Source organism: Mustela putorius, unplaced genomic scaffold (genome assembly GCF_011764305.1).
Source record: "Mustela putorius furo isolate JIRA1106 unplaced genomic scaffold, ASM1176430v1.1 tig00004007_pilon_pilon_pilon, whole genome shotgun sequence".
In the NCBI taxonomy this organism is placed as follows: Eukaryota; Metazoa; Chordata; class Mammalia; order Carnivora; family Mustelidae; genus Mustela; species Mustela putorius.
The window spans coordinates 13,465,904-13,489,724 of record NW_025422145.1 but is presented as its reverse complement, the minus strand read 5'-3'; the positions used below and the strand labels follow the sequence as shown (position 1 = coordinate 13,489,724).

At 60.7% G+C, this 23,821-nt stretch overlaps 1 protein-coding gene across 1 annotated transcript; it reads left to right on the top strand.

Annotated features, from left to right (window-relative positions):
- The first annotated feature begins 191 nt into the window (after positions 1-191).
- KCTD5 (potassium channel tetramerization domain containing 5) lies at positions 192-23,821 on the top strand. Its single transcript, XM_004750659.3, has 6 exons — positions 192-485; positions 10,155-10,263; positions 11,872-11,963; positions 13,708-13,803; positions 16,500-16,625; positions 22,150-23,821. Exons 1-6 carry the CDS (start codon positions 234-236, stop codon positions 22,177-22,179), a joined length of 705 nt encoding a protein of 234 aa, XP_004750716.1. The 5' UTR covers positions 192-233; the 3' UTR covers positions 22,180-23,821.

Sequence of the window (23,821 nt, the reverse complement as noted above, 5' to 3'; positions counted from 1 at the left end):
CGCGGCGCAAGCCCGCTGGGCGGAGGCTGGCGAGCCCTTCGAGCCCGACGCCCGGCTCCGGCCGGAAGGGGGCTCGGCCGGCCGCTTTTCCGGACCGGAACTTCCGCCTGCCGCGTGACACCAGGGCGGGCGCTTTATGAGGGCGGACCCGTGGGCGGGACAGAGCGAGGAGGACGGTATTAAAGGCCGGACGCTTCCGGTGGGGAGGATCTGTGGCGGGGCTTGCTGGGATCATGGCGGAGAATCACTGCGAGGTGCTGCCGCTGGCCCCGGGCGGCCTCGGGGCGGGGCTGGGGGCCGGCCTGTGCCGCCGCTGCAGCGCGGGGCTCGGCGCCCTGACCCAGCGCCCCGGCGGGGTGTCCAAGTGGGTCCGGCTCAACGTCGGCGGCACCTACTTCCTCACCACCCGGCAGACGCTGTGCCGGGACCCGAAATCCTTCCTGTACCGTCTGTGCCAGGCCGACCCCGACCTGGACTCGGACAAGGTGAGGGCCGCCCGACTCCCCGTCCCGGGCCGGGGAGGCCGCGGCTGGTTGCCCGGGCGCCCACCGCCCTGGAGGACGCGCGGCCGGCCCGCCTCGGCTCGCTCTCGCCCCCTCCGCCCCCCGGCGGAGCTTTCCCACGCCCCGGACCTTGCTGGGGATCCACTTTCTTTTCCCCCGTGGGAGCGCCTCGTCTGTGTCCCCGTGTACTTCGTGGCCCTGGAATCGGAGATTCCTGGCCTCCTCCTCATCTTCTCGCATTCCAGACGTTTGCCTTCACGTTGGCGGGGGGGGGGGGGGTGTTGACACGGGTGACCTGCCTTTCCCAGTGACTTGCATTTAGAGAGTTGGCGCTCCGTCGTTTACAGCCACAACACGCGCCCACTCAGCACTCGCAGAAGGAGCCGTCCGTGGAGTAATTTCTCAAAGCGAAGGTTGCGCGGGCCGAGGGGTGGCAAGGAGGGACCAGGTAGGGATGTTTTTCCGGGCTGCGTCCCCACCGGCCTCCCGAAAGGGGAGCTTGTCTTGCATTAAGGGCTCCTCCGGTGGTGCTGATGGTAATGGAAACTGTATTATTCCCTTTGTGAGACCCTTTGTGGCTGAGAAGAGCGGCTCAGGATCTGTACCGGCTGAGACTTGGGAAAGGCTCAGTCGAAAGAGTAGTTGTCACCTATATTTATCCCAGGCGGTTCACAACCTTCTAACTTTCCTGGGTCTTCTCAGTGGAGCGTACATAATTACACTTGGCTTTGTGCCTCGCCGGCTCAAAGCTTGCCAGGCACAAGTCTTCCCAGAGAGATGCAGCTCCCTCTTCAAGTTTGGGAAGGCTGACGGAACCCATCCTCCTGGTGGCGTGACCTTACGATAAGGAAAGGCGAGCTCCTGAGCCACCACAAGACCACTTGTCCTTGGCAGAAATCAGGGTTTGAGATGCCAGCGCTCCACTCGTCCCCCTGCCCGCGCCGCTGCCCCCAGCTGCTTCCACCGGGTTGACCCAGCTCTCTCCGCTGGTGGAGAACTGACCTCCCAGAAAATGGCAGACCTCTCCAGGACAGAAATAGGCTTTTGTTTGCTGTGATTTTCCTTTCATGGTGAGGGTGTACGTTTTACTGTTGGTTGGTTGCTTGCTTGGTATTAAAACCCGGGGCCACAGTGGTCATTCAGTGGGAATTCTACTCGAGAGTTCCTGTTTTGTAGATTGAATCCGATTTTTTAAAATTTCTCTTGTCCATTGCATTTTTTTTTCTTTTTTGAGGCCCAGTCTCTCTGTTCACTAAAACAATTGATTCAGAGCCAACGAACGATAGCCCTCGCAGTTAAGTCCTTTCGTGCCTTCGTTTTACTGTCTCAAAACGACTTAAAAAAAAAACATGCTTACTGTAATAACAGCCTCTTGGGGGAGGTAATTAATCCACTGGAACGCATCTGGTGCGGTTGCTTCTTGTAACTGTCGGGCGCTTCCCCGCATTTGATCTGCAGGTTTTAAGAGTGAAATTTAGAACACGAAGGAAATGCGGCAGATAGATACAGTTTCTGTCTCATAGGATAGTTGTTAGTGAATAAGCGTGAGTTTTTGTCGAGCGTAATGGGAGTTTGCCAGAAAGAGTAATGCTGATTCACATCGGTCAGGGCCAGAGAGTGAGTTCTTTACTTCAGATGAGCTGCAACGTGTAAGATACTGGGTCTCCTCAGTGCCGTTTCCCCCGCTCTGCCTCTCTGATGAAAGAATGTCCCAGGGATTCACTCCTAGATAATTAGACCCCGTGTGAGAGGAAGTGGAGGCTGAGGGCGGAGGGGAAGGGGTGTTTGGAGGAGTGGGACAACCAGTGATTATGACATGATGGAAGAGAAACAGGATGTTGATTCACTTGTAGAAACCTCGAAGCCCTCACTTCATAGTTAAAATGGATGAAAGCATACCTGACAGATGTCCCTAGGGCTGGACGTCAGCACAGACCTGGTGGAAGGTTCCTGCTGGGCACCTGGTGAGTGTTTATTGAGCTCCTGGACTCCAGCAAGCTGGTGCTTGGATAGGGGTTGAGTGGGGAAATTGGGGCGGGGGGGGTGTTTTCCATGGAAGGGGAGACCAGGAACCTTTTGGGAGCCTGATGGGTTGAAATTCATTGGGAAAGTGCCTGGAGCCTGCTCTTAAATACTGCGGGAGCCTGTGGGAGAGGTGGAGTGATGGAATGTTTTCTGAAGGCCATGAACAGGTTGTTAGGAGGTGGGGAGCAGGGTGGTCCCCCTACCCCTAAGGCCGTGTTCCCTCTCTTGGAACTAAGCCTGAGACCAGCTCTGGGCTCCAAACGCTTACCCTCCTGTCTCAGTGCTGACTCTAGCCCCATGGCTGCTGTGCAGCTCTCTGTAGACCGGTCAAGTATGAATTCTCACTTCCTCAGTGGGGCTGCGTCTGGGGTGTTCATTTCAGCCTCTGCCCCACTGCTGTCTGGGTCATCTTTCTCCCAGGTTCTCGTAAGGGGCGGGCGGGGTGTGACACTCCTTCCTGGAAGTGCTTGGTGAATGCTTGATGTGTGATTCATTTGGGTTAAGTCTCTTTGGATTCCATGGTACCTGGCCCATCGGGCACAGCTGAAAACAGGGTAGCATTTGTTCCAAGCTGAATCAGCCCCTGTTTCGGTGTGGAGATGCTCTAGGAGTTGAAACAGGAAATACTGCTGCTTGGTGGTTGGAAACCACTCAGATTAAGTAGGATTTGAGGTGGGTTCCGTGCTGCCTGAGCCAGGCCTAGAGAAAACCTGAGCTTTTGTCCTTGCAGATACTGTGGTGCAGATGGGTCTTTGAGGGGTGGGGCCATCACAGGGCCTCTGGTGACCTGTCACTTGCAGCTCTTTGCCTGGGCTCACTCTGGGTGCGCTTGGTGTTGGCAAGAGTGCTGGGATTGGAGAGAGAGTGGAAGGGAGTTTACAGGCACGGCCAAGCGATGAGGGATGTGGGTGGAAGTACAAACTTTTAAGTTGCTTGGCAAGAGAAGTGGGGATTCCTTAGAGTGGAAAGAGCAGATTATGCTCCAGGGAACTAAGTCAGAGACGAAAGGCTAACTTCTCAAATTCCGAAGGGCATCCCGGGCACCCGTGAGAGCCGTGTTGTCCTGTTTGAGGCCCGGAGTGGGTGACCGGAGACTCTGGTGCATTTCATTTCCCACTGTGGTCAAGGATGTGGCTCTGAGCATGTTCTTAGCCCTGGCCACGTGCCGTGGTTGGCCTAGGACCCAGGCCGAGGGAGGGGCCCCCGCCTCCCCGCTGTGCAGCAGGTGCTCGCTGGCAGAGCCCACGGTACGTCTCCACGGGGCACCTGAGTGGACAGCCCCAGACCCGAAGCAGCCTGTGAGTCCAGTCTAGTCCAGACCATCCTGGGAAAGGACTTGCATTAAGGGAGAAGAGCTCTCTCTAGGTTATCAGACACGGGCCTGCAGCTGTCCCTGCCGTCAGCTGCCTGAGGGCAGGGGCAGCCCAGGCGGAAAGGGTCATCACTGCACTTCCTCTTTCTGCCCTGCATGGCGACTAGGCTTGGTTTGGAGCTGTGCTCAGAGCCACATCCTCAACCACAGGACCCCGTGGCCCACCTGGCTGATGCTGCTAATCGAGTTTCATTCCGGCTCATTGACAGGGTGTCCGTGGCCGCTCTCACCCGCGGCTGGGTGCTCACAGCTCCCTTCCAGGGCCGCTGCAGGTCAGCAGTCCCTAAAGTCCCGTAAAGGAGCCGGCTCTGCACCGAGGGAGGTTTGTGCGTGGCTGGGGGGCTCCCCCTGGGCTGCAGAGCTCCAGAAACATCCGGGCTGGTGCCGGTGTGCTGTGGATACTGGGAGACGGGGCGTCTTCTCTGGTGGCAGAGCGAGACTGGGGACTTGGGCCTGACTTGGACCTTTACCAGAACTTAACTCGCTGTGCAACGCTGGTACGGAGGAGTTGTGAGGGTTGAGGAAGACGGTGCGGGCCACACCAGCCCGCTTAGGGCTCCGTGCGGGGTCCTTGTAGCAGCAGGTGCCTCACACTGCTCCCTGTTTTGTTCTTAGAGAGGGCGCTTTCCTCTCTGCTTCGGAATTTGTCCTCACTGCGGCTTGTGTCGTGCATGCGGCCTCTGAATTTCCGCACAGTCTGGTCTGCGCTGCCAGCCTCGAACGCTGTGTGCGAGCCCCGTCCTCCTGTCCTCCGGCCCTCCGTGTTGGTCTCTTCCACCCAGAGCTCCTGGCCGAGCTGAGGACAGGCCTGAGGGCGGCTTCCCAGCTCTGGAGCCTGGGCGTCAGGGAGGGACACAGCTTCCTGGGCAGCCAGCGAGTTTTCTTGCAAGAAACGAGGTCTTTGAGCCTGGTGAGCATACTTCAGGGTTCCAGTCCATCTGCCCGCGTGTTCAGAATGGGCTGGAGGCGTCCACGTGTGGGTGTGCACGAGTGTCTCTTCCCATCATCCGCATTCCAGTGGGTTCTAGTTTCCTCGGCTGTTGGGCTTCTGGATCTTGGCCTGGTTTTGCCAGTCAGGCTTGGGTGGCCCCAGTTGTGGAGGTGGTGAGCTGGGTCAGCTCCAGCAGAGAGACTGAGGTAGGTTTCTGGAAACACGTCAGGGAGAGGCAGGCCGCAGGGGCACTGGCCGAGCCCCAGCACTGTGCAGTGGGCAAGGAGGGGGGAGGTGCGGCGAGGTAGCAGAGGAGCCACAGGCCTGCCCTTCGGCCCCAGCAAGAAGGAAGGGTGAACTCCGCACCAGATCTGCCCATGGGACTGGGTGTGGGAAGAGAGCAGAGGCCGTCTTGGAGCCAGCAGGGCGGTGGCTGCGGGGACAGCTGGCGGGGCAGGCTCGAGGGCCTCCCAGGAGCAGTGCGCTAGGCGTGAGGTGGGGGCAGCGTGGCGCCTGGGGACCTGGGGGCTCTGGGCTTGAGGAGGCCTCCCCTCTGAGGTGGCCGGGGGGCGTTGCAGCCGGGGACCCTGGGTCAGTCGCTGTGTGGTGCTTCTGCCCTAGGTGATTGTGGTGCGCCCCCCCCCCCGCCGTTTCTGTCACTAGCTGGCTTTCTCGTGCCAGCAGATTTATGTTAAACACACACACTCACCCCAGAGTCAGTAATGTGACATGTGTAGAGGACTTAGGTGCAGATGTTCTGAGGCTAGACCTTCTAGGGAGGGGAGCACCTGCAAAGGCCTGGCAGACACTCTGTCCCTGGCTTTGTGACATGAACCTTCACAGCAGCTGTGACTCTGATGGCTGGCTCTTGGGCTGGCCAGTCCACTGAGCACCTTGCCCAGGACTGTCCCTTGGCCCCAGGGTGACCCAGCCCCTGTGTATGCACAGGTGACCTGGCATTTGCTGTCAGCGCCCCCAGTCCTGCCACACTGAGTGGGTCACTCTGAACCACCCCCACAGGTTCCTGGGGTCCCAGGGGACCTGCTGTAGCTGACTCTGAGACATGCTTGCTGCAGGAGGAGCCTGGGCCTTGCGGGGGTCCTTTCATACAGGCCCCCCTGTTTGCGTCTGGGCGAGCCTCATCTGAGTCGTGTATGCCATCCTAAATTGGGACACTCTGGGGGTCAGGGCCCTGGGAGCTGGGTGCTGTTGGAGGTCTGAGGAGGTTTGTTGCCAGGGCCGGCACTGAGGTTGGGAATGACCCGGAACCCGGACGTGCGCACCTTTGCCTCAGCCCCTGGTGGGCAAGGGAGTGGGAGTGCACCTGATCTCAGCACACACGGGTGTCTTGGGGGCTCGCGCAGGGAACGCATAGTTAGAGCCCGCTGACACTCCCGGCAGCGCAGGGGCCTGCCCTGGTGGATCCCAGGCCACAGCTCTCTCTGGTCTCCGGGTCTCTGCCTCTCCTTTTTAATTGGTGACATCCCAGGCCTCTCCTGGATGGAGGGTTTGACGGACTGTAGAAAATGAAACAGAGGAGAGGGTGGAAGTTGAAGGTTTCTTGTGCAAATTTGGAACAGTCCCTCGAAACGAATCATTTTAGGGTAAAAGCTGAGTATTTCTAATTAGGTTGATCGCAGATGTCGGTGCACAGAGAATTCTGTGCATTTACATTTAGATTTTCACAGGGAGATGTGACAGAATTTTTCTCCCATTTAGCTCAGGACACTCAGCCCTCCTCATTTCCAGGCTCCAGTGGCTGTGCTTTTCCTCCCGCAACAAGGTGGTGGCAGAGTCCTGCTTCCCGGCGTGTTTGTGGAGGCCCTGGAGGTGGTGGAATGGGGCCAAGTGCAGAGGCTCCACAGAGCGCGCGCTCCCAGAGCTCTTGTCCATTTAGAATCTTGGGGAGAGTTCGGCATCCCTGACCCTCACTCCTAATCACCATTTCCAGGACCGGCTGGCCCTGAGGGACAAGCAGCCCCCGCCTTACCCATGGTGCTTTGCTGGGCAGTGTGTGCGATCCTGCCCCCTGCCCCTCATGGCCAGAAGTTTTACTTCTGGGTGCAGAGTGAGTAGGGAGACCCTAGGTCTTGGGGGCTGCCTCCCGAGGGGCGCAGGTGTGTTTCTGCCCCTTGCAGAACGTTGTTTCCTAACCAGCGGTGTGGGCTGAGGATGCTGAGTAGGCCCGGAAAGGAAAGAACAGGCCAGGGTGGGGAGGGGATAGGAGGTTCAAGTGAGGAATGTCCTCTCTGCCTCCGTCCTTGTTGGGGCCACAGTTAGGTGTCTCCTACGAGAGCATGTGATGTGGGCTTGGCCTTACCTTTGCTCACTGGCTCCTCTCAGAGAAATGACTCTGCACGCGGGGCCCATGGCCAGGGCGTGATCTCCGGCCTGGCCACCTCCCTGCCTGGTGCCAGTGGCCCAGCAGCCCAAGCTTAGGGGTCCAGACTTCAGACTTGCCGTGCAGGCCAGCAGCTTGGCCTTGGAGTAGGTCTCCCTAGGAGAGGGATCCAGGCGACCCGGACATCCTCGGGCTGCCCTGCTCCCAGCAGCTTGCGGACTGACAGTCTGTGGGGAGTTGGCCCTCATTACGTATCTCTAAGCCAGGGCCACCGTCCCCTGTTTCAAGTTTTTAAGGTGCATGTGTATTTTTAAAGCTGGCACTTCACAAGTAGGTCAGACGCTAATTCAGTGAGAAGTGGGGAAGGTCAACAGAGGGAAATGATTTGTCAAGAAAGGAGGCTTAATTCAGGCTCTTTTACAAAAAACACACAAATCTGGCCACTCAACACATGTAGCACACACTTGCATAAACCAAGGACAGGATGGCAAGAGGAAACAAGGGACTCGCAAGTCTTCCCACCAGCCAGAGTTTGTGTCCTGCTCCCGTTCCCTGCTGTCCACTGCCAGTGTGAGCAGACCGGGGTCCCCGCGGCGCGTGCGGACACGGTGGAGCTGACTGTGTACGGCCCTTGCTGCCCCCACTGACACACCCGTCGCCAGTGTAGGTGGCACCGAAATGCTGTTCTCTGGGCTTTTGCAGAAGTGAGCCCGAGATTTATATTCTGAATTGGGTTTTTTTTGTTTGTTTCTTCTTTCTGGGTTGTGTGTTTCTCCTTATTTCTGCTGTGGGCGGGAGGACCCAGGGCTGCACGCCCAGCTCAGCCGGTGAGGGGCCGTGTCAGCTTTTTCCAGACTCTGCGCATCTCGGCGAGAGTCTGTGAGCCTCTGAGATAAAGCCCAGTGGGGTCTTGGGGTTTTGGGGTCTTGGCGTTGGGGCCCCCGCATTTGCTGTGGAGGCTAAACCCACCCCCCCACCCCCCCACCCCCCCACCCCCCCACCCCCACCCCCGCGACAAGCACAGGTCTGAGTACAGAGAGTAGGGCGTCCTGATGCTGCCGCCTGGCCCCGCCTAACCTCGGACTCCATCAGAGCCAAACAAAGTCCCAGGAAGGAACCGGTCCGAGAGCCTCGGCGGGCCTCCATGGAAGAAACCACTGTTGAGTTTCTGTAAGTGCTGCTCCTCGGTGGCAGGGCTGGGCAGGCCGGCTTGTCACCGGTAGGGGGTGGCACGTCCCCGGTGTCAGATGACTCAGGGCACAGCCTGCCAAGGCCATTCAGCGAACCCGCCATTCTGGGTCCACCTGGGCAGCCTCGGGATGCGGGCTCCGCGTGTCCCTCCGCGGCTGGCAGCGTTGGTGGTCTACTGGTTAGTGGAGCCGCCTTCCCTCCAGGGCCGGCACAGTGGTGCCAACATGAAGACAGTCGCAGGGCTGAGCGCATGCTGCCTCGACCTGCCGGAGCTCAGGCCTACTGTGATGGTCCTCTTGGGCCCCTAGTCTGGGTCTGCTGGGACCTGGGCCCAGTGTGACGAGGAGGTTCCTTGGGTGCCCTGAGGGCAGACACGAGCCCTGTCCCTGTCTGATCTTGTCCTTCTGCCAGCTGTCAAGGTAGTGGTGAGCCGTTGGGTCATCCTGAGCTTGGTGACACAGATGTCTTACACTGGGCTCTTTTCATACCTGAGCCAGGGTTGGGACAAGCCCCCGACTTCATGGCCACTTTTTGCCAGTAGGGAGACTGGTAGAGCATCCTTCCTCCAGAAGTTCCTTGGTCTTGCTCAGAGAATGGTAGGGGTCCAGAGAGATGGGAGGCAGGGGTCCATGGCAGGGTGGAGGGGGTCGAGCACGAGGATGAACTCAGGAAGTCTGTGTGTGGTTGGGACAGCGCCTTGGGGAACAGAAGCCCACAGGGGAGCAGGCCATGGCCTCTCTTGCCAGGAAGTTGGGCTGAGTGCCCGGGTCCTGCCCACTGAACATCAAGGGTCCAGGTCACAGCACGCCCACATCCAGAGCCCTAACTGACTTAATATAAGAAGAGCAGGTCTGCAGCGGGGGTGGGGGGGGTGTCAGGAAGCCTCTGGCACATGTGGGTGAGAAGTAGGTCCCTCATGTGGCCTATTGCTTTACGGTTAGGACACTTCCCGCTGCCCTGGGTCTGTGGCCGGTGTCCGTAGGCACAGACACCCAAGAGCTCCAGGTGTTCCCACCACTATGCTCGCCCTGCAGAGGTGCTGACACACTGTCTTCTGCATGTCACACTGTCTCAGCTGGTCATGCTCCTGCTGAGGGTCCCCCAGAGCCCACCACACCGACCGCTCCATTGACTCATGGAGTCACCCTATTGTTTCGGAGGCCTCCCTGGGGCCACGGGGAGGGGAGGTGGGCTCACGGGAGATGCAGGACCCACCGAGGGCACTGGCGGACATGCAGCTGCTGTGTGGTCTGTCCTTGCAGGACTGCCCCACAGGAAGGCAGCCTGGGCCAGGCCCTGCCCAGCAGACCCATGGCAGGTGTGCAGTGTCCTTGCTCATTTGGTCAGCAATCTCTGGGAGGCTTTGGGGCCACCTTGCCGTGGAAGACAGGCCTCTCCACACGGTTCTGTGTGCCTCTCTGATCCCCTCCCCCGATGAGAAGTCCCTGCCACAGGTGCCCAGGGGGAGAGTGTGTGTTAGGTCCTTCGTGCTGGGCAGCGTTGAGCCACACGGAGGCCAAACCGTGCCTTGAGCCACTGTCACCATGCTGCCCAGTACATAAAGGGAGGTGAACTTGGCCGAGACATGAGGTGGCGACAGACGAGGGTGCGAGGCTGCCAACTGCCAGAGGTGTGCACAGCTGCCTCCCGAAGTGCCGTGGCCGTCTGCCTGTGGGGTAAGGGACACAGGACCTGCGTGCCTCTACAGCCATCTCTGTGCGGCCTGGCCTGGTGTCACTTGGGGGACCCTTGCCTTGCCCTCCAGGACTCAGGATGCTCTCTTCCTCGTAGGATGAAACGGGGGCCTATTTAATCGACAGAGACCCCACCTACTTTGGGCCCGTGCTGAACTACCTGAGACACGGGAAACTGGTCGTCAACAAAGACCTCGCAGAGGAAGGTGAGTTGGGGCCAGGCGCCCAGTGGACAAGCTGACTGGTCACTTGACACAGACCCCTCGGAGCCCGAGCGACAGGGGTGCGAGGAGCAGGCCCGACACACCTTCCCCTGCAGAGATCCCCGGTGCCCACGTCCCCTCCCTGGCTCTCGGCTGCCTCTCTCCCGTGATCCACAGGGCAGTGGTCACTGGTCTCCGGGAGGTGAAGACTGCCCATAGGCTCTGGGCCGCATCAGGAGCCTGGCGAGCGATGCCGCTGGGGCTAGCGCTCCCGCTCACAGCAACTTTGGCTCGCACAGCATGGGATGCGGCTGCTGGGTAAGCCCCGGGCACGCTCCTCCCAGGGCCATCTGCAGCCTCACCTCTGAGTGCCATCTGTGCCTCCGCACTCCGGCACTGGGCACGGCGAGTGGGGAGCCTCACGCATCCGCGGCCCTGAGCGGTCCAGGCTCTTCCACTCCGTGTGGGCTCTGGCTTCTGCTGGACTGCGGTCCTGTAGCCACCGCGGGACTGCACTGGGCTCACTCCTTGCACTCTTGCTGCCTCCGGGTCAGTTTCCTTCCTGGCCTCCAGCCCGGAGCCTGCACCTTTTGGCCCTCACGTGCACTCACGTTGTGTGGCACCTTCTTTTGTCTTGTTGGCACAGCCATATGGTTCAAGCCGGGACTTCACAGCCGGTTCCTGGGGCGGCTTGCTCAGAGGCAGGCTCTTGCTGCAGACAGGCCCCCACCCCCGGCCTCATCCCTGGCCTCCTGGCCAGTTTCAAACAGCACGTGCTCAGAAGGGCCCATGCGGCCGCCATGGCTGCCTGCCTGCCCCTGGGAGCACAGCGTGTGGAGCGCCCCAGCTCTCACCCACAGGTGTCGAGCTGTGGGTGCCAGGCCCGTGTTCCCTGACTTACACAGCCACACGCCACCCTGAGACGGACAATGGAGGTGCGGCTGCCCACCGCCAGCCTCCTCTTCTGACCCTGCTGCCTGGGGACCTGGGTAGAATGCGCCTGAGCAGAGTCCACAGCCCCAGGCTGCCGGCACTGCCACTGTGGGGACACCACACAGAGCAAGGCCTGGATACGGCGGCCAGCATGGCCCTTCCAGAATGTGCAGGAGGGGTCCTGGGCCCGGAGAGTCCCTCAAAGGGTGCAGCACAAGCAGCAGCCTTGGGAAGAGAGGCATGAGTCCTGGAGCCGGGAGCAGCCCTCTCAACCAGCCTGTCTTCCGGTTGGACGGGGAAACTGAGGCACCAAGTGACAGACCTGCGTGAAGCCATCTGCCACGTCCGGGCCTCCTGCGAAGGCAGTAGATGACCCGCGGGCGAGAGGGAAAGTCTCTGAGTTCCATCCGGGGGTGCCCCGGGCAGAGCTCAGAGTAGATGCGTGTGCGACAGTGTGCCCGGTAGGCCACCTGGAGTGGCACGTGCTAGGGCTGTGTTCAGGAAATGGGCCCTCTGCCTTTTATCCCGGGGTGCCCCACTGAGAGCCGACAATGTCTGCACGGCGGCCGTGGGGAAGAGCTGAGGAGCTGCTGGGGGCTGGGCTGGGCTCAGGCTGGGTCCACAGAGGGACGGGGCAGGTTTATTCTTGGATCTGGAAATTACTTTTTTCTATTCTAGGAGTACTGGAGGAAGCAGAGTTTTACAATATCACCTCACTAATAAAACTTGTAAAGGACAAAATTAGAGAACGAGACAGCAAAACATCACAGGTAAGACCCGTGGCTGTGGCTTCTAAGGCCTGCCACGGAGGCAGAGCTCCCGCCCTCCCTTTTCGCTGACCAGGGACAGCCTCTGCAGGAGGCCCCAGTGCTGGCCCTGTCGCACTGGGTTTCCTCGGGAATCATCCTAATGCCTGACAGCCGGCTCACTAGCCATCTCCCGTGGCTCTGCCAGCTGGGTATGTTCACATGTTCCTGCCCAGCCAGCCCTGTGGGAGCCCTACTCCAGGGGGATAAGACAGTGCCATGGGGGCAATTCCAGGGAGGCTTCCAGTGTGGAGCAGGTGTGGACATACCGGGGAGCATACTGGAGCAGGGTGCAGCAAGTGCAAAGGGCCTGCGGCTGGCAGTGAACTTGGGTAGACAGTTGAGGTGGGAGTCCTGCAGGTCAGTGTAGGTTCCACGAAGTCTTGGCTTTTCCTGGGAGAGGAGGGTGCAGTCAGCATTCTGTGTGCCTGCCTTCCGGGGCAGATCCCCTCGGGGAGCCCATGTGCACTTGGCCAGTCGGCAGAGCTGGAGCCAGTTTGTCATCTTCTGCAGAGAGAGGTGCCGATGCGGCTAACACGCCAGCGCCGCAGCAACTGGCAGAGCGCCAATCCGACTCCCGCTGAGCAGCACCTCTGGGGGGATGCCACGCGTTGGACGTGCCTTCAGGGCCGCCTTGGGTATCTGGAGTCTGCACCCACCTGAAGCCCTTTGGCCACCCTGTCCCATCGTGGGCTGTCCTGCCAGGTGTCTGGTGGGCCCTGAACTAGAGCTGTCAGCCTTTGTGAGAGGCTCGCTGACAGCCTGGCCACTCAGAGTGGCCGGTCCCGGGCCACGGTGCCCCCAGCTCTCCCTCCTCTGGGTGCCCCTCAGGCACCAGGACAGCAGGGAGGGGCCCACGGAGGAGGCGGGAGACCGACCACCGGCTCCCTGGTCATCTGTGGCCATTTGCTGCCACTTTACCCTCTGTCCAGTCACCCTGCTTAATAAACGGGCTGACCCACGCGTGCAGCACTGAGGCCTATTGGCCTCAGAGTCCCCCTCTGCATGGTGGGGGTAGTAGAGCCCCTCCTCAGGGCCTTCGGTGGGAGCACCAGGTCATTCTTGTCATGAATGAGCGAACTGGGGCTGTGCAACAGCGCCCTCTCGTTGTGACCACTGTGGCATGAGCCACTGCCTTGACTTCCCGGCACGTGCAAGCCCTCCGTTACAACTGCCACCTCCCACCACAGGAGCAGCGCCGTGAGGGCAGGCTGCCAGTGGGCACGTCCCCGGGGTGCTGTGCGCACCAGGCAGTGTGCCCGGCACACAGCTCAGGAGGGTGGTGGGTGGGTGCCCGCCGCACTGGGGGACACACCAGCTTTGGGGAAGCTGCCTCACCTGAGGGAGGGCCCGGTCTGAGGCTCCGCAGGCCTCCGCGCCGGCCCTCCCAGCTGTCCCCGTTCGTCACCGCATCCTTGCGTGCTCACGTCTAGCTCGGGGTACGTTGGGGTTTGAGGATCGTAACTCCCGGAACTTTGTGATTTAGAAGTAGAAGGATGTTTGATGGTGGATGAGGACAACATCACCTGTTCAGCCTGTTCTGCTTTGCTGGATGCGTTTGGGCTCGCTCTGCACACCACGACCTGAGCCTGAGGGGCGCGAGCCTGCCCCAGGTCCCCCGTGGGACTGTCCCTGGTATGGGCCCGGGGACCAGGCTCCCAGGCTGGGCACGTGCGGCCTGTCTCAGGCGTGGCTTTCGCTCTGGCAGGTGCCGGTGAAGCACGTGTATCGCGTGCTGCAGTGCCAGGAGGAGGAGCTCACGCAGATGGTGTCCACCATGTCCGACGGCTGGAAGTTCGAGCAGGTGATGCCCGGGGCCCAGTCGTGAGGTGTCGGGGGCCTGTGGCAGCCTGTCACTGTCCTCCGACACCTCGCAGACGGCGGCCTGTGCCCTGTCCTGACTGGATTGGTCGTGGGTTCGGGTGGGGCGGGTGGAGTTGTTCCTCAGGGCCCCCCGTGGAAGTCCCCGTCCACGCTTCCCCAGTTCTCCGTCTTCCTTGAGCGTGCTTTGCGGGGACTCTTCTCTTCACTCCCATCTGGCCTCTCCGTGCGTGTGGGATTGACAGCCTGAGTGCGTCCTGGCCCGACCCCACCTTCCCGTCCCCTCAGATCCCCTCCCACGCTGGCTGAGCAGATGGCGGCTTGGGCTCCTTTATGCTGCGGTTGGCACAGATGCCCTTCCCAACGGGGCTGCTCTGTGGCCCCCAGTCCCTCTCCTGCCCTCGGCTCTGGTGCAGCTGTGCCCTCCACTCAGCCGGCCTGATGCAGGGGTGTGCGAGTGCTCCTTCCCTTCGTGGAGCCCGGGCTCCCCGTCTGTGCAGCTGTGGCCCACTAGGTGTGGCCTAGGAGCACGTCCAGGATGCTTACTCATTCGCGGGCACCTTTTCCACAAAGTGCCCACTATTCCTGTCCCTCAGGCAGGTTGGAACTAAGGCTTGGACCTGTGACCCGGCCTGGCCCCCCAGCCCCAGTCTCAGCTGCCTGGCTCGCCAGGCCCCTCAGGCCTCTGAGCTTTCTGCTTCTGTCCAGTGCAGGTTCCAGCTGTGGCAAGCAGTCCCGTGGGAGAGAGGGTGGGAAATGACAGGCTCATCCCAGCCTCCCTTCTGATTAGGCCACATCTTTTCTTTGGGTCCTTTGAAACAGTGGGTCATGTGGTAGAGCATGCTTGGAGTCCCCTTAAAATGTCACGAAGATAACTGCAGGGTTTGCGTTCTCCCTCCCATGGGGGGGCCTGGCAGGGTAGCAGGGTAAGCAGCTGGGCCCTGCGTCCACCAGGACTGCTCTCCATGTCCTTTCACGGTGTTGCCTGCGTGCTGGGGATCCAGGTAGTGTCTGACCTCGTTATACTTGTGCCAGAGACCATGCAGAGACAGAGGCCCCCTCCCATGCCCCTGGCGTCCTCCCTTGCCATGCGGCCCGGAGAAGGCAAACCGGTCAGGGGATTGACCTGGCCACCATCGCTGGGAGGAAAGCCCCTCTGTACCTCTCTGGCTGAGGAGGAGAATCTCCTGCCTCCTGCGTGGGCCTCTCCCTTCCTCTCTGTGGTCAGCCTAAGGGCTTTGTCCTTAGGTCCCCTGAATAGGACCCAGACCCCTCACACACGCCAGGTTCCTCTCTTGTCCCTAAGTCGTTGTCACTGGAGGATGGGCTTCTCCCAGTTCCTGCCCGCGAGACTCCAGAACCAGTCCCATTTGATGAGGAGTGCTCTGCTTCCCAGAAGCAGGAGCCAGGCCTGCTGTAGGACAGTGGGGTAGGAGCCCTGACAGGTGTTGGCTTCAAGCCCGGGGTCAGCCCGTGGTGAGCGCAGGCGAGAACAAAGTTCCGAGGTTGCTTCGGCTGCCCTGGGGTCTGCAGGGGGCAGGGCACATCTGTCCAGAGAGGCAGGGAGACACCTCTCCGGGGCACACCCTCCAGCGGCCGGCCCGCCATGCTCTCCCATCTCTGGCCAGATAGGCTGCGTGGCCGGCACACTCTGCTTGCTCGGCCTTGCCCTCCGCCCCCACGCTGTTCTCATCCTTCCTGCGCTGCGCCTCGTGGTCCCCCCACCCCTGGCCTTCTCCAGCGTGTGCAGCCAAAGAGCGAGGGCCCTTCAAGTCACTCGTCAGCTCAGCAATCCTGCCCTGGAAAGCCTCTCTGTGGTGCGAGGCTCCCTCTGGCCTCATTTTGCTTCCAGAAGTACATGAGTCTGTGCTGGCTCTGGGGCGGGCTGGAGCAGACCGGTCGGCTGTGTATGTCCCTGTTGCACGCCACCAACACCAGCTCACCCTGAGGTCCTGCCCGTGTCCATCTCTGAGATTCAGGCTCCTTGAGCCTGGCGCCCACACCTCCCTCCCCTCCCACCCCAGAGTGTGTGCCCTTTCCAGTTACTTGCCCTGCTGGGAGAAGGTCAGCTCAGGCTTTCCCTGGGAGCTTGTTTTCAGCCTATGCGTAGGGATCGTCCCTGTGCCAAAGGCCTCAACTTCACCACCTGCTCTGAGCCAGCCGCCCCTGCCCACCCCCACCTCCCAGCACCAGGCCCTCCTCTCCCACAGGCCCCACCAGAATGTCTGGGAGAGCTGAATGACCCAGCCGCGATGACCTGTCCCGTGCGTGGTGTCCTCATGGGGTCGCATGTGTGCATGTCTGTGCTGTGTACGGCTGTGTGGGGATTTCATTAGAAATTAGAAACCTTGGGGCGCCTGGGTGGCTCAGTGGGTTAGGCCGCTGCCTTCGGCTCAGGTCATGATCTCAGGGTCCTGGGATCGAGTCCCGCATCGGGCTCTCTGCTCAGCGGGGAGCCTGCTTCTCTCTCTCTCTCTGCCTGCCTCTCCATCTACTTGTGATTTCTCTCTGTCAGATAAATAAATAAAATCTTTAAAAAAAAAAAAAAAAGAAACCTCTTGGCCACAAGCTGTGCTGGGTGTCCCCAGCATGGGCTCCCGGGCTGCTGTGTCCCTGCCAGCGGGAGGGCTGGGCTTGTGCTGCACTGGCCCCCATGGTGCTGCCCTTCTCTCCTCCCAGCTGGTCAGCATCGGCTCTTCCTACAACTACGGGAGCGAAGACCAGGCTGAGTTCCTGTGCGTGGTCTCCAAGGAGCTGCACAGCTCCCCGTACGGCACGACCAGCGAGCCCAGTGAGAAAGCCAAGGTGGGTGACCGCCGGTAGGCGCTGGCATTCTGGGCCCAGCCGCTGACCCTCTAGCTCCTTCTGCAGGGGGGCCTTGTCTGCCTTGTGCTCTCCTTCCTGAGAGGTCTTGCCCGATGCATCCACAGAGTCCCACAGGGACGACACAGGGGTCCTGCGGGCTGCGGTGGTGGGAGTGCCATAGGTGGCAGAGCGAGGGGTCTTGGAGCAGGGGCTCCCCTTGAGGCGAGCCCTTGTGGCATCTGCAGCCCATGCCCTCTGCCCACACCTCTTTGGACAGGCAGAGTTGCTTCTGAAAGTTTGTGTTTCGATGCCAGTGTGGATGGATTTCCTGGGGCTTGGGACATCTGGGCTGGAGAGTAGGGTCTCCCAAGTGGTCCCTGTCTTAGCCACATCCGACCACGTCTTGGGGGTCGTGTTTGATTTGGACAGGGAGCAGCAGATCATGCAGAGGCTCTGATTTCCAGGCTCCTCAGTAGTGGCTCCGTCTGGGCTGTCCCTGTGTGAACTGGCTCCCTGGTGGGCGCAGGCACCTCCATCTCCCAAGGAGGGCAGGGGCTCCCAGGGTTCACGCAGGGCAGCCACGCCGGGTTTCAGGTTAGCTTCATGCTCCTAGGGTCACAGACTCCTGATGCTTCTGCCCTGGGCTGGCTCTACCTGGTGGGACTCCTGGGCCTTGGAGGCTGGTGGTGGCCTGTCAGCCCTGAAGCCAGTTCTGAGGGGAGCCAGCCCAGAGCATTATAAACAATGACATTAAATTGGGGGCTCCTGATGCTTCCTGACTCTCCGCTTCCTCCCTCCGCCCCAGGTGGCCCCTGGTTGGTGCTGTTGACCAAGAACTGCCTTGTGACCCTTTCAGGGCCTTCCTTGGAGGTGTGGCTTTAGGAGCAAACAGCACAGTTCCCGTGCGTGTTCACCTTCCCGTGGTGGCCGTCCTCACGGGGCTCATGGCAGCATGAAGCGGTCCCGTGTCTTCACGATGGGGCAACTGTCTGGCACCCAGCGTGTCCAGGCCACTCCCCCGCCGCCCAGGACAGGACTCGGTGGGGGGTGGCGGTGCTCAGCCCAGGGACATGCTTCCTGTTGAGTCTGGGGTGGAAAGTGACCCCCGCCCCAGGGGCCCCAAGTGTCGTGAGGAGCCACATCTTTCTGAGCAGTTGCAGAATCCTGGTGTGGGATATTCATCTGCGGAAGCTCTGGTTTCTGAACTTGAAGTCTTCGTCGCTGTGCTTGAGCGGGATGGCCGCCTGCGCTCTTGTCAGTCCGGGAGCTCTGTGGCTGCGTCTCTGCTTTGAGGGAGCTCCAGGTGTGACCCCAAATCCTTTGCTTTTGAAAACGTGCCCTGCTTTTTTCTCCAAAAATACCTGGGTCTGAAACATGGCTGTCACTGTGGCTCCTAAACGGGGACAGTAGCAGGAGCTCCCCAGGAGGCAGAACGTGGTTGGCACCTCCAGAACGCAGCGCCAGGCAGGCCCAGTGACCTGGGGATACCAGACACAGCCTGGTTGTACAGTGCCACGCCTTCGGAGGGCGCCAGGGGCCAGCCTCCTGGCGCAGGGCGGGATCGGTTGGGCAGCTTAGTGAGGGCAGTGGTGCACACGAGGGTGGACCAGCTCCGCCAGATCAGGGGCCTCCCAAACCCATCTGCCCATCCGAGCTGAGCTGGGGGTGTTTGCAGGACTTACTGAGGGGACACTGGGACAGAGAGGGAGAGCGTGGGGCTGAGGCCTGGAGCCACAAGCCCTGTGTCAGCGCAGGGCTCCTCTGCCGAGTTGGGACAGGTGGGGGCATACACGACATTGCCCACTGGGGGTGTCCCTGCCTCCCCGTGCAGGATTTAACTGTTCGGTGACACAGACAAGATCGATAGAGAACTGATCGGTGACTGAGCGTCCACTTGCCTGAGCGCCACTTCTGGCCCCCGGCCAGTGGAGCCCACCCCATCATGTTCTTAGACTGTCTGTGTGGCCTGGAGGTCACAGCCATTCCAGGGCCAGTAGCAAAGGCCTCACCGCAGTTTGGGCAAGATTCAGCTCTTCACTAAAAAGAGGGCAGGAAGGTCTGGAGCCTTGGGAGCGCCGGGCCTGGAGGCAGTGGGGGCATCTCCGGCCAGGGTTTCCCTCCATGGCACGTCTGGGTGTGTGGGTTTGGGGCCCAGGACCCCCACACGAGACTGGCCCATCTCTGCTTCACTACCCAGCACGGGGGTGGCGGGTGGGTCCTGGCCTCTGTGCGTGGCCTTCCCCAGCCGCTGCGCCGTCCCAGCCCGCGCTCACGCTGCCCTCTCTTCTTCTCCCTTGCCGCATGCTGCGTGCCGGGCCAGAGTGACGATGAAGACGCGGGTCACGATGGGGATGACTCAGATTAAGTGTAAATGTCATGGTGAGCTCTGTCACCCTTTAGTGACCACTCACTTTAGTCTCCTTGACCCCAGCCTTTCCTCCGCTGCGCTTTCTGATTCCTGTAGTGGACAGAGAACCTTCCGCGCTAGACGCTGACTGTAGACGTGCAGTGGAGCCAGCCTGTCTGGGGTGGGGGCTGCTGGCCTGTTTCCTCTAGGGTCTCTGTGCGGGTGGCATTGGGACCTCAGCTGGGGGGCCTGAGAACCCTGTGCATCGGGCCCTACAATGCCCTCATCACCTTTGGTGTCCATGGGCAGGGACATGGCCTGGTCCTCCTGTTTCTCTGCCATGGGCTCAGAGCCCCAGAGCCAGGGCTGCACCTCTGCCCCGAGCCTCAGGAGAGGGATGCTGGTAGACGGGGGTCTGTGATGACCTTCTGTCTCTGCCCTGTGCGGGGGGTCTTCGCAAACACCCCTCTGCCCCGGCCGCTCCTCACGCCCCAGCTGCTCCCTGCTGCATGGGTCCGGAGCCCGAATGCTCCCTGTGAGCCGGGGCTGCCTGCTCTGTGCCCTCAGCTTGCACACAGGGAGTCAAGGCCCAGAGAGGGCAGGTTGCAGCTGGGCGAGCCACGCGCTGATCACGGGGTCCCCTGCTCCCTCCAGACCCCCCTAGTCGTGGGCCAAGCTGTGCCAATTCGGGGCCCTCAGCTTGCGTCCTAGGAGCCGCTTGGAGGAAGTGTGTGACCAGCCATTCCCCGGAAGGTTGACCGCCGGCTGTGAGAGGTCTGAACTGGGACTGCAGACGGAGAGCGGCATTATGTTTTCGGTCACTTTTTGGTGACTACATACACATACAGCGTATTCAGTCTTGCCTCCTGATCCACCAGCCCTCACGCACTCGTCACCCGGCTCCCTGAGACAGTTTGCCGAGCCCTGGCCTGGACGAGCACGGTCCAGGAGTTACACAGCCCGAGTCTGCCTGCCTCTTCAGACTCTCTGGTAGCCACGTTGAGAAAGTCAAGAGCAATGTGGACTTAAGCTAATGCTATCAATTGAGTATGTGCAGAACCTCAGATCACGGAGGTGTCTGATTGTCCTCGCTCAGTCAGTCCCTGGAAGCAGACGCATGGCCTGCATCTGCAGCCCACCTCTGTTCGGAGTGGCCACGCTGACCTGGCCGGCTGGCTGCTGAGCACGCCTCCCGGCCTGTGACAGGAACCTGGCTGGACAGTGTTCCCCTCCCCAGGCCTGTCCAAGGGGTTGCTGCCTGGGGGATGCTGTGGGCCCCTGTGGGCGGTGGCCCAGGTAAGATTCTGTTCCGGGCAGAAGGGCTGTGACTGTCACAGGTCTAGGACTGGTTTTCAGTCCTCATCAGGAGATAGTTTTGGGACTGACTCAGTGGGGCAGCCCCTCTGGCGTGGCCACGTTCTGGGGGCAAGGGCTTCATCCTCTCTCCTGCAGACTTAGACACTCTGTGTTCTCTGCTGGGCCCCCATTGAGTGAGAGACAACTCTGCTTCGTGGGCGCCCACAGATCCCAGCTTGCCCAGCAAACAGTGAAGATGGTGGGGCTGAGCCCAGCCCTGTGGGAATAGCAGGGACCTGTGTGTGACAGTCCCAGGTCCCCTCCACAGACCGCATCCCTCTGACAGGAGCCTCCTGGGCTTTCCCAGCCAGCTGGCAAATCCTACTAGACGTAAGATCCTGTCGTGGTATGGGCCAAGGAGGGACGTTCAGTCTGGGGCGCTGCTTCCCCATCACAGCGGGAGGTGCATCCTACAGGTAGAAGAGTGGGGTCCCAGGAGGTGGGCGCAGAGGGTAGGAGAGCACGCAGCCATGCCAGCCAGGTGTTCCGGAGTCCTCTGAGACGTGGCAGGTGCAGTCCCAGAGGTCGACAGCGGTATGTAAGGCACCAGGGCAGAGGCTGAGTGGCCCTCAATAGCTTGGGCCTTCTTGAGTGGTTCCGAATGAGCCCTCCATGACTGTGAGTGATCGGTGCCCAGCTCCTGTGGCCTTGCTGCTCTGGGCATCCCCCCTATCGCCCAGCCTGGGAGCAGGTGGCCAGGAGCTGCTTTTTGGCCAGAGGGTCTATGTGGGCCTGGACCTGGCGTGAGCAAGCTGGCCCCTCCCAGGGCCCAGCCCCACGTTGTGCCCAGGTCTGGGGCTCAGAAACAGTGTCCCCAGAGCTGTATGTGGCTCAGCTCTGGAATCCAAGCAGAAGATGCCCCCAGGAGGCTAGCTGTCCGCGGCTGATGGCACGGGCCGCCATACAGCACTGGTCTTGGCTGCGCTGGGCCAGGCTGGGACTTGGGCACATCTCATGGTTCTGTACTGCGTGTGTTCGTCGAAACAGCGACAGATGTGCTGGTTCTGCAGGTTCCACCCGTGCTCAGGGCTGAGGGGGGCTGGGGGCCCTCTCTGTCGCTAAGGAATGAGAGGAACAGGGACAGGCATGGTGGCCAAGAGGCAGGGGACTCTGCGGGGTGCAGTGAGGAGAGGCTGGCGGCCTTGAGGCAGCAAGGCCTGCCAGGCAGTGGCAGCGTTTGGGCTGAACTGGTGGGTGTGGCAGTGATGGGGTGGTCCTGGGGGCCCAGGCTTAGGGATTGTGTGACTGGGGCAGGGCTGAGGGGACACCCAGGGGACTTGGTTTGTGATGGGACCAGGAAAGAGAGCAAGTTGGGGTGGGGCCCGCTGATACATACCCCCAGGCCCCTGGCGGTGTAGCAGCTGTGTCTGCAGCCCAGACCTGGCCAGGCTGGAGGCTCAGGACTTGGTGCCTGGCAGCCAGGCTCTGGCCCCTGCAGGAGAGCAGCGGCAACCATCAGCGGGTGCTGCCAGGGACCTCTGGGCACTCGATAAGGAGACAAGTCCCAGGTGCACCTCCCCAACACGTCTCAGGCCTCCCCGAGGTGGTCTAGAGGCGCCTGGTGGGGGACAGGCTGGCTGCAGAGGTGGGAGGCTGGGGCGTCTGTGTCTGCCGTGGGTTGGGATGGAGATCTGGAGGGGCCCCCAGCCGAGGGTCTCTCAGCCTGTTCTTGGCCCCTGAGCTCCCTGCAGGTGGACTTGGGGTCTTGGGCCCTGCTCCCAGAGCAATGCTTTGCTTCAGGGCCCTGTGGCTCCCAGCTGGCGGCTGGCTGCAGCACCGTCCAGCATCCAGGACCTCACTGTCTGTGTTTGGCGTTTTCAGATTTTGCAAGAACGGGGTTCAAGGATGTGAGAAGCACAGTGTTGTCGACTGAAGAAGCATTTTATCTTGTCCCAAGTTGCAACGATCTGCCATGTGGAGGAAGCTTGGCCGTGAGAAGAAACCTGTGTTTGACAATTTATCTATAGAGATCTGGGTGTGGATCCTTTTTGCCTCTGAGGTGGGCGGTGAGAGACGGGACCCGCTGAGGCCGGGCGTCCCCACTTGGAGCAGGCCTGCTGGCCAGGTGGGTGTCCCCGTGCCATGTTCCCCAGGCTGCACGGGCCTGAGGCAGGATGCTTCCAGCCAACCCCTGTGATCACCGAAGGTCATTTAAAGGACAGCGCTCTTGGTGCTAACATAAACAGTCTGACGGAGCCCGGGCCTTGTTGGCAGGACGTGGCTGCAGTGCCGTGGCCCCAGGCTCCAGTGCCCGCTGGTCACCCACTCACGCACCAGGCCCTGGTCCACTCACGCACCAGGCCCTGGAGTCCATGCAACCTCCCTGGAGGAATGGTTGGCGATTTCTCGCAGCTGCGGCGTGTGGCTCCTGAGAGAGGCAGCCTCTGCGTGTTCACTACTTCCCGGGCCTCGCCCCCGAGGCCTGGCCTCCTTCAGAGCCCGGCTCCCCTGGCCTGACCCCACCTGGAACAGTCGAGGCTTCTCCACTTGTGTTTTCCAGGCAAGAGAACTTTGCATCCCTTCTTCCCCAGTGTGGATGGACTACCCAGAGTGCTTAGTCCTTAGAAACGGCTACAAACGCAGCTGCGTTCCGACGGATGTATTACGTCATTGAGAGGGGGTAGCAGTTCGGTGTGGCCCGGCCGTGGGCCTGTGGGGAGCTGCTGCTTGTCAGTGCCTTTGTCTCGCCTGGGATGGAGGTCGGGGTGGGGAGGCCTGTCCGCCTGGCTTCCGGAGCCGAGACTCCAGGTCACGCTGAAACCCGAATGTTTACAGTGCATCACCAGTCTCTCCCTCTTGCCGGCTCGCTCGTTTTCTTCGTCTAACTATGCAGTTCTCTCTGGGGTTTGGGATGTTTGAGATGCGCCCTGTACAGGCTCTGCCCGCGGGACACGACGCCGGAGGGACCAGAACCCCTGTAAACAACGCCGCCCGCTTGCTCTGAAGACAGGCCTTCCCTAGCTGTCGGGGGACTGTCAGAGCCGGGGGGGTGGGGTGGGGTGGGGGCTGGCTCGGGTGTGCTCAGTCTCCAGTGCTTCCGGAGGCTTCTTGCCTGTGCCCTCCTCTTTGCCAACAACCTGATGAACCAGGTTCTCTGGCGCCCAGGACTTACCTCCTCCTCTCTGTAAGGTCTCTCGTACGTTGTTAAATGTTTGGCTTCAGATTCATCGCAGCCTTTCTAGAGGGCGCCCTGAGGCCCCGGCGACCCATCCTCTCCGTGCGCCTGGGGCAGGGGCAGCCCCTCGTTGGCCTTGGGGTGTATCTGTGGGCGCTGCTGGCCACGTAGCGTCGTTTGATTCATGACCTTGACATAATAGATAGGCTTGTGGTTTTTTAATTTAAAGATATTAAGACTTTAATTCACTAAAATTTATTCTAAGGGGATATTTATACTTTTATACTTTTTTAGGTATCCGTATTTTATCAGCTTACAGTTTAATGCCTAAGTTTCCCCTGAAAATAGCAAATAAAATTGTGTATTTATGAATGACAA

Excerpts from the sequence above, each read along its gene's own strand:
- KCTD5 (XM_004750659.3), top strand. The coding sequence starts at position 234 with ATGGCGGAGAATCACTGCGAGGTGCTGCCGCTGGCCCCGGGCGGCCTC. Across the intron at positions 10,264-11,871 it reads CAAAGACCTCGCAGAGGAAG|GAGTACTGGAGGAAGCAGAG; the intron begins GTGAGTTGGGGC and ends TTTCTATTCTAG. Across the intron at positions 13,804-16,499 it reads ACGGCTGGAAGTTCGAGCAG|CTGGTCAGCATCGGCTCTTC; the intron begins GTGATGCCCGGG and ends CTCTCCTCCCAG.